The sequence below is a fragment of the Astatotilapia calliptera genome, chromosome 20, assembly GCF_900246225.1.
Source record: "Astatotilapia calliptera chromosome 20, fAstCal1.2, whole genome shotgun sequence".
NCBI classification, from domain to species: domain Eukaryota; kingdom Metazoa; phylum Chordata; class Actinopteri; order Cichliformes; family Cichlidae; genus Astatotilapia; species Astatotilapia calliptera.
In genome coordinates this window covers 14,608,156-14,624,979 of record NC_039321.1, presented here as the reverse complement: position 1 = coordinate 14,624,979, position 16,824 = coordinate 14,608,156, and the positions used below count along the sequence as shown (strand labels likewise).

General features: G+C 41.5%; 1 protein-coding gene across 5 annotated transcripts in view; it reads left to right on the top strand.

Annotated features, from left to right (window-relative positions):
- The window catches only part of atp2b3b (ATPase plasma membrane Ca2+ transporting 3b), a 103,218-nt gene that overhangs the window by 13,630 nt on the left and 72,764 nt on the right, over window positions 1-16,824 (top strand). For all 5 annotated transcript variants that reach the window (XM_026155336.1, XM_026155338.1, XM_026155341.1 and 2 more), the window contains exon 3: window positions 14,910-15,107. In XM_026155336.1, the coding sequence (XP_026011121.1) occupies window positions 14,910-15,107 (198 nt within the window). The remainder of the gene's footprint in view (window positions 1-14,909; window positions 15,108-16,824) is intronic.

Here is a 16,824-nt window from a genome sequence, read left to right as displayed (position 1 = left end):
AATAAAAATAGAGTCATGACAATAAAAGAATATGACTTTAAGGACTTAACAACATTACTTCAGTTATAGTACACCAACATCTCTTATACATTAGCACTAAGGGAACACTGAATGACCTGGTGGTTTTTGTCCATAAAACTACTCATCTAAGATTACCACAAAGTAACAGATCTCTCAGCAAAATTACGGTATGCAACATTTTAGACACACCATGCTGATGAGTCACACATCTGTAATGTTTGTAGGGTGAGTGCATTTTTAAAACAATTTGTGCAAACTGCACTACAAGGTGGAATATTTGCAAAATCATAACTACCTCATGATATTTTGTCTCAAAAATTAACCCTATGAATACGTCAGTGCCATTAGGATGAAATTATTGTGTCACCAACATTTTAACGTTAGACATATAATGTTAACAGCCTCTGTAAACGAATATCCTGGCTCGCTCGAGGCTGCCGTTTTCTCTGACAGTTTCAATCAAAATTAGAAATGCTACTCTGGGAGACTGAAATAACTAATAGTGATGCCTGTTGCGTAGTTAGTTTCCAAAACACGTTATTCGTGGTTACATACAATTTTAGACTGATGTGGGCCATAGCCTAGCATAGCCTGTAACGTTATTATGACGGACACATTTTATGAGTGAACTTAACTTTAAGTGACTTACAGGTTTCTTTGAAACACTCTCTTATATCCAGCTTCTTCCTTGTTGCTGCCATCCTCCTCTCCTCCTTGCAGGTCCTGGCAGCGCAGGCTTGCAGCTGATAAAACTAAACAGAGCTCCCTGAAAGGCACAGCCAATCACATTGGCCATATTTGTCACATGAGGTAGGACTCCAGTAGAGAATGTAATTTAACTCTTTCTGCACCGTCAGGTGAACGAGACGTTGACAGATCGTTTTTCTTTTTTTCTATACTCGAAGAGATCAAATTATTGGTGGGGACGATTCAGTAATCGCTGGATATTGGTGGGGACGTGTCCCTTCCGTCCATGCCAAATCTACGCCCTTGCTTTCAAATTTGACAAATGTTTTGTTATGTTTTTTTGTCTTTGAATTCGTTTGCTTTTTTTAACTGCCCATTTTTCAAGTTTGCAGGTCTTTCACACCTGCTAGGCTTACAGCTTGTTTTTGCATGTTTAAAGTAGTTTTGAATGAACTGCAAAGTGCATTGACACAAATGAAAAGCACCAACAGTGTTTTCCTTTCTCTCTTTTGTCAACTCAGTTAGCCATTGTCTTTCTTAGATGTGAAGAGCTGCACACTAAAAACTCTCAAACTGAGATAAGTAGAGGCTGAAATTGGGACAAATTAATTTCGATTTTTTAGTGATTTTTTCTGCATTCTATATTAGGTTTTAAACTGCTAATTTACAAAGAGGTGTTTAATGAGTCTGTTGCTTATCATAAAAAAACGACTAATGAGAACAGTGATAAATTAGGCTTATTAATTTATTTGTGGTATGATTTCAGTATTTGGTATCAGCAGATACCTGAAGCCAAAGTGCCAATATCATCAGTACAGAACTGGAAAAAGTTGGATTGGTGTATATTGGAGATTAGTTATCGCTAATGTTTGATTATTTGTGGACTTAAACAATGAATAAATAGGATGTTTTGAAATAACTTAAAACTATTTTTTAAAGGAACAATGAGTTTGGGTAATAAACTATTTGATAATTAGACTGTGATAAAGCTACGCAGCAGAGTGGAGTCCAACAATGGTAGGAAGTAGGACAGGACCTCCTGGGGCCTAGATACTAGTGACTGGAGAGATGATGAGGTGTAGATGGGGAGGCAGGTGGCATGAATGAGAGTCTGAAAGGTAGAATGACAGAGGAGCACAGAATTAAGGCACAGAGAACAGAGAAAGCTAACTGGCTTGCAGAAGGTGGGCAAGCAAATTAATGGACCAGAGTGATGACAACAGAATTGAGTTTGACAGCTTGAGAAAGGAGACGTGATGTAACAAATTGACTTGCCTGGTGGCGGTAACTTGCCAGAGTTGCTGATGGTTTATCATATTTACAACATTATATATTATCAGCAATATATAATAATATCAATATTCATGTAATATTCTAAATTTAAACATTGATGGTATAAAAGATGGATATAGCCACCATAATGCCATCTATAGGTTTGTGAGAACTCGTTCTGAAGCGTTAAGATGAGTGTTTTTTGGCAACAACAGCTTTGTGTTTTGAAACCAAATATGGCGGCTCTGACTGTGAAGCTGCTTGCTCATTGGTTAACAACTTCCCGATTACAAGCCATTAGTCAATGATCAGATCCTTGGTCTGCTCCTCCTTTCTGGCATGTATAATGACTAAAAATTGCAAAATGACCTGAATGTTTTATTCAGTATGTGGAAATAATATCTCAAATCATGTTAATATCTTGGGAGAACTTGGCGGTTGATGGAGGTGAAGTTAATAATAATAATAATAATAATAAAAGTTCATCATTGTTGTCAGATATCTCACCTTTTTGTTATATTTAATGTTAGTTAAACCACTAACATTAGCCACCATGCCTCCAGTCTCACACTAACTGCTATTGGAGGCATGGTGGGCACCGTGTGAGATTAGGCCGTTACAGAGGCACAAACTCCTGCCATTTTGTGAAAGACAAGGGTATCAGTCATGTTTAATGTTGTTAACTAGCGAGGTCCAGAAAAAGATATAAATAGACAATGGCAACCAAGTGTTTTATGGTTTACTGCCTGTTTATGCCGTCTCAGTTCGACCTAGCTACACCAACAACATTACTCCTCTTTTGCTTTGTCTTCTTTATAACTATAAAGAAGAAGCTTGTGTACAGTTGTGTACAACTGTACACAAGTTGAGCATTAGACAAATTGCTCAGACTGATCAACATCATAGTAACAGGAAAACAAGGCTTTAAATTTGGACATCAGTCCTTCTTCTCAGTGTGTAATAAACTGTCGCTTATCATGACACAGTAGTGAAAGTTAATTGATGTGCACAATGGCCATTTTTGTTCACAACCCACAGGGATGTGGTAAGTTGTCATTGTTAGGTTGAAGTCATTAGTTTGCCATGGAGATTAGCAGCCAACACACCCCTCAAACCTGAGGTGTGCCCACTGCCCAATATTAATACTGTGCAGTACTGTAGTGCAGTTGCAATGCAAAAAAAAATGAAAAATAGATGTAATGCTAAGTAGTAAAAATGACATTATTTTTCTGTTTGGTCACTGTAGAAGGTAATTCGTTCCGCTGCTACTTATATAGCCTTATTCTGCAACATGGCCTGAGATACACTGCCTTGTAATAGCCAGTTGACATCCTATTGTTCCACATATGTATCCCAATAACAGCACGTATAACTATCTCATTATTGTCTTTTTAGGTAACAAATTTGAAGGAATGTGCATATCTCCACTCAAAAGAAGTATGTTATGTAAATCCAGATAAAAATAGTTGATTTTCTTCTGTTTTTCTTCTAATATATGAAGCTGATAATTCTACATTATGTGACCATGTGACATACTGGCATCATTATTGTGTCACAGAAAAATGTAATGTGAGTACATTAATACATTAATTGGTAATGCTTTGTAATGCTTGGTAACTGTTGTTACATTTATAACATTGTAGTTCACATAAAATTCATGCCCGTTCTGATACCTGTTCAGTTTGCTCCTCCTCTGGTTTTTGAGTAGAACATTATGGATGAATTATTACAGCTTGCAGTCTGTGAGGAGGCGGGGAGCTAGGCTTGAGTGAATGGTGTAGGTGTTGGTGGAGATGGAATTGAACCAAATTGCATATTCAAAGATTTGCCCCAATTCAGGTTTACTTTTACACACGTATAATTCATGGCAGAGTATGAAACCTTTAAATATGTAATGTCAGCGCTTATCACACTTTGGTAGGGTTGCCCAGGTAGAATGATGTCTGGCTCAAGTGTATTTTGAGCTTTTATCTTTTTATACACTATAGTGAACAGCTGATCTGTGATTAACTTAGGAAAAAACATTAACTAGGAATTAATTTTGTCACAGTTATATTGATAGTTCTGCTAACCAGCTAGCCCTCCCTGCCCCTCTCAGGTGTTTAAACTGATTCAGCTGCTTATTCAGAAAGACTCTAGCAGACAAAAGGAGATTGACAATGCCAGGAGACAAACTTTAACTTAATAAATAAGTGTTTCCCCCAGAATTAGATTGTATTGCATTTGCATGTGTGTTCCTGTGCATGAGAGAAAGGCGCACACACACTTTCTTAAATGAATTCATAATGCTACCAATATATTGTAACATGATAATAATGGTAAATGGCCTTTATTTGTATAGCGCTTTACTAGTCCCTAAGGACCCAAAAGTGCTTTACACATCCAGTCATCCACCCACTGGTGATGGCAAGTTGTAGCCACAGCCACCCTGGGGCGCACTGACAGAGGCAGGGCTGCCGGACACTGGCACCACCGGGCCCTCTGACCACTACCAGTAGGCAACGGGGGAAGTGTCTTGCCCAAGGACACAACGGCCGAGACTGTCCAAGCCGGGGTTCGAACCGGCAACCTTCCGATTACAAGGCGAACTCCCAACTATTGAGCCACGATCGCACGATAAAAGCAATAATAATAATAACAATAATATTATAACAATAATCAGGTGTTTGTCTTATGAGTTCTTCCCATTTCATCTTTATAGTCTTGCACTGCCACTGGCAACAGTATTCCTCTTTTCGTTCTGCAGACTCAGTGAGCTACAACACAGCACCGCTGGCTCTCCAGCTGGTTCAGGTTCTGGTTAGACTGACCTTCCAACTTGCAGCAGAAATCCAAATCCAATATAGCAGAACAATTGCCATCGCCAGCTGCATTTCAAATGGTGGACGTTCAAATTGGCTACAACACAGACCTTATGTTAGCTGGTAACCAGTTTATTCAAAATAAAAGTTTGTGTATTATTCCAAACTATGTTGATTATATCTTGTCTCGGATAAAAAAAGAACATGCAAAGTGTGTGTGTGAGAAACACTAAACAAGTCAGCTGATCTTTTCATACAACTAACTGATTAAGCAACTACCGTAATTGTCGGGCTATAAGCCGCTACTTTTTGCACAAGCTTTGAACCCTGCGGCTTTTAGTCAGGTGCGGCTTTTCTATGGATTGTCCATGAGCGGATTTGTTTTGTTTGTTCTACTGTTGTACGGCACTACGTTGCCTGGCGGAAGGATCGGGGTTCAAGAGTGGTATGTTGGTCACATGTCCATCCGCCAGGCAACGTAGTGCCGTACGAAGTAGCGCGAAAAACAAACTTCAAAGTAGCGCTACGCGTTCAGCTGGAGGCCTGGATGATGTGCGGCGATAAACTTGCAAAAAGCAAGTTATGCCCAACTCCACCATTGGATTCTAACAGCGTGGAAAAGTGTGAAAACATCCATGATCACCAACGGATTTCGAAGGGCTGGACTGCTGCATGATGGAGGACACCGCCACGGCCCTTCTGAGGGTGTTCGACTCTGACACTGACAACGAGGATTTGTTTGGTTTTGAAAGTGACAACGAAGGAAAGAAGCTGAGAGTGGATGGAGTGGATGACGAAGCCATCCTGAGCCTGTTCGTTTCCAACACTGGAGGAGAGGACTTTGGTGGTTTTAGTGCGCAGGAAGAAGAGAAAGATGGTGGTGAATGACTGACTTTTCTTCTTGTTAAAGCCGTGTCACTGCACCTGAGCCTAAAAGTTAGTCTGAATCATAGCTGGACTGGCCATCGGGCATACCGGGCATTTGCCCGGTGGGCCGCTGGCGATTTTTTGTTTTTATGGGCCGATGGATTTTTTTAAATTTTTTTTAGGAAGGGTATATATAATGAAAGGTGTTGGATTGGCCAATTGGTCATGATCGACTCTGGGCTGGACCAATTACAGCCGAGGAGGCCGAATGCACCCGCCCCCTTGTTTAGCAATCACGTGATTTTCGCGCATTGCATGCCGGGAACTCGTGGCAAAACAATCCAAGTACCGCATCAAATGCAAGCATTTGCAGCACCGCAAAACGTTCATTCTCCGGTTCCAATACCTTCTTGTTTTTTCTTTGCCGCACAAAAAAGGAATGTACAAAACAAAAGGAGAACAATGCCGGTCCGTACAAAGACAGACTCGACGAAAAGACAAAGAAAGGATACGAGGAAAAAATCAAAGGTGTGAAAGGGTTAGACCCTTACAAGCACACAGAGGGACAAAAGACGTTAGCGTGCTGCCCAACTTTCACCACGCTCATATTTATAATTACACGGTTCTTGGAGTGAGTGCATACACTCATGAAGTTTAGTAACTTCAGGTCACTGCAACAAGCCCAGGTACAGTTTACCGACAGATGGGTACAGGACCTTGAAACGCACCGTGTAGAACGAAAGACCATCGTACGAACAAAGGTAAGTTTACCAGTCTCACAAATCGTCGTCATAAATACACATTTGTTAACCGTTTATTAGTATAACCTTTGAGCTCAACGGTAATTAATTAGTAGTGGAAATAATTTCTGGTTCATTACAGAAATGTAGCAGTGACAATAATATTGTATGCTGTAATCGCACTGGACAATTAGTGATACAAAACAACTGTTTTATCCTGTGAATAAAAGTATATGTTTTTGTCAATGTACCATGGTAATAACAGAAGTGAAACGCAATATTGTGTCAGGACAATTTACTATTTATGCACAATAAACAAAGGAGCATAGCGCGACAATTTCTGTTCAGCGCCAGACTTGCTTGTAACCTATATCACCAATTATGTTAAGAAAAATGACGTATTAACGACTAAAAAACTCTGACCTTTGTGGGAATGGTTGGAGCAGACTAACATGTGAGCTGGAGTGTTCTGGGACGTTATATTTGGTATATCCAGACCATCCGTCGGCTCTTACTTCGGAAACATGGCTTAAAACATTTCTCTTCAAGGACGTAATCCGATTTAAAAAAAAACGATCGGCTTCCCGTGGCTGTCATGCGACCGGCTGTTGCAGTTAATAATACAACAGCTTCTTGCCATTTTTTGTGTTTCTTTTTATCGCTGTGTAACTGAGTTCAATTGAAAGCCTGCGTGCGCTAGTACCTCTTGCCACAAGTTCCCAGAATCCTTTGCGGTTTTTACCCCTGAATGATGTCACATTTTCAATCTTTATCCTGGTGGGCCGGTCTCTAGTCAAAATGCCCGGGCCGATTTTTTGTCCCAGTCCAGCCTTGGTCTGAATCTATTTTTCTGGTGTGCTGTAGGTTATTGTTATGTACTACATTTGTTACTCATTTATGAAGCACAGTACATGTTTTGTACTTGTAATTACCGCTACTTGTACATATACCTAAAAAGTTATGCAAATATGTACCCATAACTTGTTTTTCAAAATATTAATAAAAGGCGTGTGTCTCCAAACAGCCATCTCTTTCCTGACAATTCCCTTTGTGCATATTCTCTTACATATGATAAGTCAACATTGAAACACCTGCGGCTTTTAGTCAGGTGCGGCTAATGTATGTACAAAACAGGATTTTCCCCTGATTTTAGCTTGTGCGGCTAATATTCAGGTGCGCTTTGTAGTCCGGGAAATACGGTAATTTCTTCTGCAGTGCTTAAATTTCATGCAGTCTCTTTTTCTGACACACATGATTCCCAAAGATCAAGTTATAATGAATTTGCCAAACTAGATTTTGGATATTTGTGTCTTTAATATTTTTGAATGTGTAGATGCGCACACTTGTGTATTCTACCAGGGGTGTGGTACCACACTACGCCCACTCCTTCAACTAGTTTGTAACCTAGCAACACAACGGCAGAGAGAAGTTGGCTTGGGAAGTCAGCAAGAGAGAGTGAAAGAAGAGTGAGATGGTGATGAACAGAGAGAGGTGAATAGAGCAAGAAGTTAGAGAGAGTGTGTGTGTGTACTCAAGTGTAAGTAAAATCTGTGAGATGTGTGTGTAAGAATGAGAGACAGAGAAGAGAGATTGAAAAAACACGAGATGGGTGGTGGGTGTTGAGCTACAGTAAGTCTGTGTTGAGTGTTGCTAATTTGATACTGTGAGCTGGGCAGGAGTCAGTGCAGCAAGTCCCAACAAACCTAATGCAAAAACACACACATAAATACACACACGGTCACTCTCTCCCTCTCTGACACGGTGTCATGTATCTGCAGATGTCCCTACAAAGCACAGTTGGCAAACAACACACAAACACACACACACAAATGGTGATCTCCACACACTTTGACCATCTTCTCTTGCACTGTGCTCGCTTTCACAAATCACATATGGTGTCATCTCAAAGCAGCCAGAGTGCAAACACACATGAAGAAAGATGCTCCTATCCCCACCTTGTAATGATCTGCTTAAAAACTTGTGGCTGATAATTTCCATGAAATATTTTCTGCTCCAGATCTGACACACCAACAAAAGCTGCTTCTTATGCTCTCTATGATTACAATCACGGCGAACATAGAGCTGGAATGTGTATTGACAGATCAGATTGGAGACTATGGGTATATACAGTGTTGAACAGACACACCAGGGAAAACACACCACACAAGTATACATTATGATGCAGTTAATGCTGAACATCATCTGTAACATGATCCACCGATCAGCATGGAAGCACTCTCTCTCTCTCTCACTTACGCACAGTGTATGGATACTAGAACACTGCAGTGTGTGACCATTATACCAAGACTGAAGACATGGAATGGGAGAAGAAATGATGAGAAAGAGGGCATAAGATAAACTGTGTGTGTGTGTGTGTGTGTGTGTGTGTGTGTGTGTGTGTGTGTGTGTGTGTGTGTGTGTGTGTGTGTGTGTGATGTGGTTGAGGAGGAAAAGCTAGAACAGCTTGCCGCATTGTCAAGGACACATCAAGGGGAGATTGAGTGAGGGAGAAAGAGAGAGGAGGAGGAGTAGAGAGTCTATGGAATAGAATGAAGAGGTGGGACTAATAAAAGGAGGATACAATTACTCAGCATAAGGTCACCTGTTTTCTGTCTCTCTCTCTCTCTCTCTCTCTCTCTCTCTCTCTCTCTCCTGCAAGCACGCTGGAGCAGGATGTCTAAAAACACACACATGCATGCACGCACACAAGTCATTGAGCTCAGCCAACCACAGTAGCATACAAATTGCCATTTCCTATCCCCCGCGGCCAATCACAAAAGAAAAAAATGATTCTGTTTCAAACCTACCATGCAGGAGAAATGACATCACCTGTTGCTGGGCAGAAACCTCTTAGAGACAGGAAGCCCTGGTCCTGATGTCCTAGTCACTATGGAAACAGAATCATTTAGGGAGGGGAGAGGAGGGTGAGTATGGAGATGTATTACCTTCATAGATGGATGGTTGTAGTCAGTAGTTTGCGTACACTCATCATGGGCATAAATGTCATGGTAAATTTGAGCCTTTGATTACAGGGTGGAATGGCTGTACAGCATACAGCTTTAATTACTTTTTAAAGAACTGGCTGCACAATTTTAAATGTAAATTTAATTAGGATTTTCTCTAATTCACACAGGATCAAAAATACATAGAGCTCCCATTAATATTTGTTTAAATATCTCTAAGCAAGTTGAACCTTAACACTTTTGGTAGCCATCAACAAGCTGCTGGCACAATTCTTGGATAGTCAAAGGAGCTTGCAAAGAAAAGCGTCTGGACTTCTTTAAGTTGCTTGAAGACGTTTCACCTCTCATCCGAGAACCTTCTTCAGTTCTAAGGTCAAATGGTGGAGAGTCCCAGATATAAACCTAGTGGGAGTAACCCCCCACAGAGGGACAAAAGGACCCCCTGATGATCCTCTAATCGCCTGAGCCAAGGTGTGAAACTGGGCGTGGGTCCCAATCAGCCAGAGTTTCGGGTGTGTTCATTGTGAAACCTGGCCCCACCTTATCATGCGAATTCCTGAGGTCAGATGGCCCAGGATGTGAGTGGGCGTTAAGGCGTCTGGGAAGGGATCTCAAAACTGGATTATAGATGGCAGAGAGTTGGTGTCGTAAACCCCCGCCTCTGTTCAAAGATGGTCGCTCACAGTGGACATAGATGGCTTCTTTCACTCCTCTTTCAAACCATCTGTCCTCTCTGTCCAAAATGTGAACATTGGCATCCTCGAAAGAGTGTCCTTTATCCTTAAGATGCAGATGGACTGCTGAGTCTTGTCCTGTGGAGGTGGCTTTTCTGTGTTGTGCCATGCGCTTGTGAAGTGGCTGTTTGGTCACTCCAATGTAGAGGTCTGAGCATTCCTCGCTGCACTGTACAGCATACACCACATTGTTAAGTTTGTGTTTTGGCGTTTTGTCTTTCGGGTGAACCAGCAGACAAAGCAGAGTTGTTCCTAAGAGCCTGCGCCTTGGATCCACTGTCAGGGTATACAGAGCAGACTTGATTCTACAGAGAGCACAAAATCACCTTTTAAGTGAAAGGATAAGACAGGTCCATTTCACCATAGATGCCCTCCAGATCAAGATCAGCCAGACCCTGCAGGAACTGGAAATCCTTCTACCCTCTCCAATCTTAGAAGAGGTTTACAAGTTTGTGGACAAGGCTCAGCGGGCCCAACACTCTAAAGGAAAAGAAAGACAACGCAGGAAATTTCACACCTTGCTTTCAAAAACATTCACTCCTCATCCTGAACCTACACAACCCAGAGAAGAAAACACACCTGATGCCAGTCAGGAGAAATGGGTTAAGAACTTTTCAGACAGGATTCTCACTGAACCTGAAAAGAGAGTATTAGCCAGAGGACTCAATTTTGCCATTTCTCCACAACAGTTGCCCATAGTGGACCTCATCACAGCCACAGAATCTGCCATACGGATTAATAAATTATCACAGACAGAAGCAGAGCAAATCAGGATGAAAGTCTCAGCCACGCTCTCCAGTGCCAAAGTCCCTCCATCCAACCTCACAATACAGGAAAAGAAGGCTGTCGCTTCCCTGAGCAAAGACCACAACATCACTGTTTTACCAGCTGATAAGGGAAGATGCACCGTGGTCCTAAACACTACAGATTACCATACAAAGATCACTACTCTCCTCAGTGACAACAATACCTACGAAGCCCTAAAGCGAGACCCCACAAGCAGCTACAAAAAGAAAGTTATAGCTTGCCTTCAAGACTTTGAAAAGGACAAAATTATTGACCGCTTTACATATCACTGCCTTTACCCAGGGGATGCCATACCCTGCATCTATGGACTTCCCAAGACCCACAAGGAAGCTGTCCCACTCAGACCCATAGTCAGTAGCATAAACTCAGCCACTTACAACATTGCTAAACACCTTGCTACCATCCTTGCGCCTCTCGTGGGGAACACCCCACACCACATCAAGAACTCCACCGACTTCACCGACAAGGTCCAGAAACTTACCCTGGATCCAGATGAAACCATGGTGTCCTTTGATGTAGTCTCTCTTTTCACTTGCATACCCACCACGGAGGCCGTGGAGACTGTCAGAAAACGACTACAAGAAGACAGCTTCTTGGAGGACAGGACCAACTTCACACCCGATCAGATCTGCACACTGTTAGACCTCTGCCTCACCACTACATATTTCAAGTACAACGAAGGCTTTTACAGACAAAAACATGGCTGTGCCATGGGCTCCCCCGTGTCACCTATTGTAGCCAACCTTTACATGGAGGAAGTGGAAAGGAAGGCTCTTGACTCTTTCAAAGGAAGAGTACCCAGCCACTGGTACAGATATGTGGACGACACCTGGGTCAAAATCAAGACACAAGAAGTGGAATCCTTCACTGCGCACATTAACGCTGTGGATAAAAACATCAGGTTCACCAGGGAAGACACAACGGACAACTGTTTGCCTTTCCTGGACTGCGCCGTGCACATTGAAGAGAACGGCAAACTCAACATCGAAGTTTACCGGAAGCCCACACACACGGACCAGTACCTCCTCTTTGACTCCCATCACCCTTTGGAACACAAACTTGGAGTAATTAGGACCCTACACCACCGGGCAGAACGTGTTCCCTCTAAGCCTGAAGGTAAAAAGAAGGAACACACACATGTAAAGGAAGCATTCAAAACGTGCGGCTATCCTAAATGGGCGTTCTTAAAGTCAGCAAAGAGGCACAGAAAAGAAGACCAGACACCAGCGAGGGAGGATAAGAAGAACAGACGCAACAACATTGTCATCCCCTATGTAGCCGGTGTATCAGAGAAACTCAGGAGAGTTTTCTCCAAGCATGACATCCCAGTGTATTTCAGACCCAGCAACACGCTCAGACAAAAACTGGTTCACCCGAAAGACAAAACGCCAAAACACAAACTTAACAATGTGGTGTATGCTGTACAGTGCAGCGAGGAATGCTCAGACCTCTACATTGGAGAGACCAAACAGCCACTTCACAAGCGCATGGCACAACACAGAAGAGCCACCTCCACAGGACAAGACTCAGCAGTCCATCTGCATCTTAGGATAAAGGACACTCTTTCGAGGATGCCAATGTTCACATTTTGGACAGAGAGGACAGATGGTTTGAAAGAGGAGTGAAAGAAGCCATCTATGTCCACTGTGAGCGACCATCTTTGAACAGAGGCGGGGGTTTACGACACCAACTCTCTGCCATCTATAATCCAGTTTTGAGATCCCTTCCCAGACGCCTTAACGCCCACTCACATCCTGGGCCATCTGACCTCAGGAATTCGCATGATAAGGTGGGGCCAGGTTTCACAATGAACACACCCGAAACTCTGGCTGATTGGGACCCACGCCCAGTTTCACACCTTGGCTCAGGCGATTAGAGGATCATCAGGGGGTCCTTTTGTCCCTCTGTGGGGGGTTACTCCCATCCATCCATTCGCTTCCACTTATCCTTTTCAGGGTCGCGGGAGCCTATCCCAGCTGTCATAGGGCGAGAGGCAGGGTACACCCTGGACAGGTCGCCAGTCTGTCGCAGGGCCAACACACAAAGACAGACAACCATTCACACTCACATTCACTCGCACATTCACACCTAGTGGCAATTTGTATTATCCAATTAACCTATCCCCACAAGCTGCATGTCTTTGGACGGTGGGAGGAAGCCGGAGTACCCGGAGAGAACCCACGCAAACACGGGGAGAACATGCAAACTCCACACAGAAAGACCCCGGCCTGATGGTGGAATTGAACTCAGGACCTTCTTGCTGTGAGGCAACAGTGCTAACCACCGTGCCACCGTGCTGCCCTCACTCCCACTAGGTTTATATCTGGGACTCTCCACCATTTGACCTTAGAACTGAAGAAGCTTCTCGGATGAGAGGTGAAACGTCTTCAAGCAACTTAAAGAAGTCCAGACGCTTTTCTTTGCAAGCTCCTTTGACTACGATGACCTGGATGACTGAGAACCTTCACAGACAATTCTTGGATAGTTGATCAATCTCTTCAGGTTTATTTAAATTTGCTGTATTTCCTGAATCTGGCTTTTCAGCATAATCCACAAACGTTCTATAGGTTTGAGGTTGTAGTTTCAGGAAGGCCAATTCTTAGCTTATTGTTCTTAATTATTCTTAGCTTAATGTTATCCATTCAAAAACCAATGTGTTTGTGATCATTGTTGTGTCGGTCCACCCGATTGTGTCCATATTTCAACCATTTAACTGTTAATCTGAAGCAATGTTGAAAAATTTGAAGGTAGTTCTCCATTATTCCATCTAATTTATTAACAACCTCAGAACATGAGGCTACCACTACCGTGTATTGTGCTTAGGTCTGAAAGCCTCACCTTTACTCCTCTAAACATGCATTTCATCCTTGTGGCCAAGTAGCTCAATTGTTTTTCTCCAGAAGGCAACTGCAAATTTCAGTTGAGCTTGAAGGTGCCGGTTTTTCTTGGTTGGAACCCTCTCAGTCCATAGCGGTGCAAAATTCACTTTACTGCTGACAGTCAGAGATGTTTCAGTAGTTACTAGTTTACTAGTTCATAGCAAGCTTGAGCCTTGATGGTTCTTGGGTTCTTTACATTGTAAGTAAATGTATCTCAATTCAGTTCTGTTCAATTCAATTTAAGTCAATTAATATAGTGCCAGATCTCATCTGTTTCTTCTTTCAGACGTTGTCAAAGACCTTCCTAATCTGTGTAAATCTTTACTGAGTTCACTGACTTCTCCCTTCTCCCTGAATATTGATTAGTTATTTCAAACATATCCTTTTTGTGCTGGATGATAGTTACAGTTACAGTTAAACATGATCATGTTAATAGGTCATTGCCTTGTCTAGTTAAAAGAAATTGTAGAACACTGAGCAGCACGTCTTAAAAGATTTAAGTGTATGCATATATTTAAGTCTGTATGTATGCTTTTGACTCTGTCTATATTGGAGAAAATCCCAAATAAATTCAAACTTATTTAAAGTCATAATGACAAGTGGTGTACAATCATTCCACCCTGGAAAAGGAACAGTTCAAAGAAGTCATTAAACACCCAAATTAACCATGATATCCATGCACATGATGAGTGTAGATAGACTTTTGACAACAACAGTCCTCCTCATTTCAGGTGGACTCAGGTGACAACCCCTATCACCCATTAAAATTCCCAGAGAGAGTACAACAAGACTCAACGCCTAGTCTCTTGTCCACAAAATCCTTAAACGAAATATAGAGCCATGTTTAGCTACATTTTTTAAAGACTTTGAGATTATTTTACTGGGCAAAGGGCTTTTGTTAAATTTAGTGTGGGTGATGCTTTGTGCATGTATGTCGCATTCCAAGTGTCTTACTGTCCCTATGTACACTGTTGGTTTATCTCCACATATATCTTCACTTAGGAATGAAACTTGCACATCTGTGCATGCAAATGTGTTTTGTTTTTTCACTTGGCTATGTAAATCTTAAAGCATTTATTTTACGAAATTGTATTTTCTGTCTCAGTCTTGCCTATCGTGCCTCATCCTCCTTTATCAGGTCTCAGTGGGGAGCCGGCAGACCTGGAACGTCGGTGCCAAACCTTCGGCCAAAACTTCATTCCCCCCAAAAAGGCCAAGACGTTCCTGGAACTTGTGTGGGAGGCCTTACAGGATGTCACACTTATCATTTTGGAGGCCGCTGCCATCATCTCCCTTGGCCTCTCCTTCTACCAGCCTCCTGGAAAAGAAACTGAATGTGAGGATGTGGACAAAGGGTGTGGTTGCTGGTTTGGGAGGGTGTGACAAAAGGTCTGTCAGCAAGAGTGAAAAAGGTGGACGTGAAAAATGAAAACGAGATAGAGAGAAGTAAAAGTAAGACATTGTCAGTATACATACAGTAGGATAAGAGAGGAGGAACAAGACGGAGGAGAAGTTAAGGTTATATGAAGAAAACACACAAACACTGGAAAAGAATACAAAGGGGGAGGGTTGTAGCAAGCCATTTTGCTCAGCACTGTGGTCCAGCTTGCATTTACATGTTGATGGCAATTGAAAAAGAGAAGTCAAAAGTTAATAAAGAAGAGCTAAATTCATCCAAATCCAATCTGCTAGTGAAAAACTAAATGCTGTTGGAAAAAAGGAAGTGGAACTTGAGTTGAGAAGACTTGGTCAAATCAAATTATGAAACCAATATATAAAGTATATTAAAGCAAAGCTAAGAAGAATTGCTAGGACTAGGACTGCTAGGACTGAGACAAATGCAAAGTTATTTATTTTTAGTTTTATCTGTTTTCAAATTTTATTAGCGTTAGCAAATATTATAATGCAGCAGTAACTTGAACGTGTTTTATTTCTGTTAAACTTAATCTAGACTTTCAAAAATTACAAAAAAGCAAAATGCTAAATACAGTAACAATCACCACTAACTAATTTATTTTTTGGCCTCACATAAGTAAGAAAGCATTAGATTAAGTGTTTATAAAAGCACTAAAGTCAGCCAGCTGTTCAGTGATGTCAGCTACAGCTTATTGAAAATTGCTGTATAAGCTAGAGAAATTCTTTGAATGGTGGATCTAATAGTGAGTCAGTCCCTATAGAGTCCTATGCTACCTATAATACCAGACTTTAGAGAAGAAATAAACATAATTTAGAGCCTGGTGCAAGAGCGAGTACATTTTTTTTTAGTCCTGATTTTCTTTTTACCCAAAGGTAACTGCTCATTTATTATCATATTTACTTTTTTAGCCAACTAATGCCAACTAAGACCAAGATGCTGACGCCCAAAATGGCATCAGCATTGAGACTTTTAAACATCAAATTGTCTATGTATACAGAGACCCATTCCAGTAGACCCATTTTACTCAGGATCAGACCAGGATGATTTAAGTTATTCTTGTGACAAATTCGCATGCTGTTTTATTATCTCATTTAGATGTACAAGTACTTCCATCAAAACATTCTCAAATGTTGCCTCTAGATGTTCTGTTTAGCAAAATATTATACTTTGTTGCTGTTGATTTTCCTGTTGTTTGGTGAAATCAGAGAGGAGTGAAAAAAATAAGAATCTTTTTATATAAGGAAGAAAAATACAAGCACACAATAGACAAAAGCTGAAGAGACAGAAAGTGAAATGGCTCACCAAATTGGGTCTGTTTGATTGGTGAGCCATTCAGTGACAATGAAGAGTCATGATAGAGAGGAAGTGGTCTCATCAGAGGATGCAGATATGGGACACTGTGGCTCTGTGTTAAACCAGACACACATGCAAATTAAAAAGAGCAATGACCATGTGTAGTCATTAGATGATGCTGAAAATAACAGTCAAAAGTAGCCTCTGCACTTCTAAGCTTAAGCCATATTGTTTTGCTCTCTGTGACTCACCAGAAACAATGATGAGGTTTTGATATTTACCTAATATGAGTTTTTCTTGTGGACCATTTTATTATATTTTTCCCTGTTATTTTCCTCCCCGT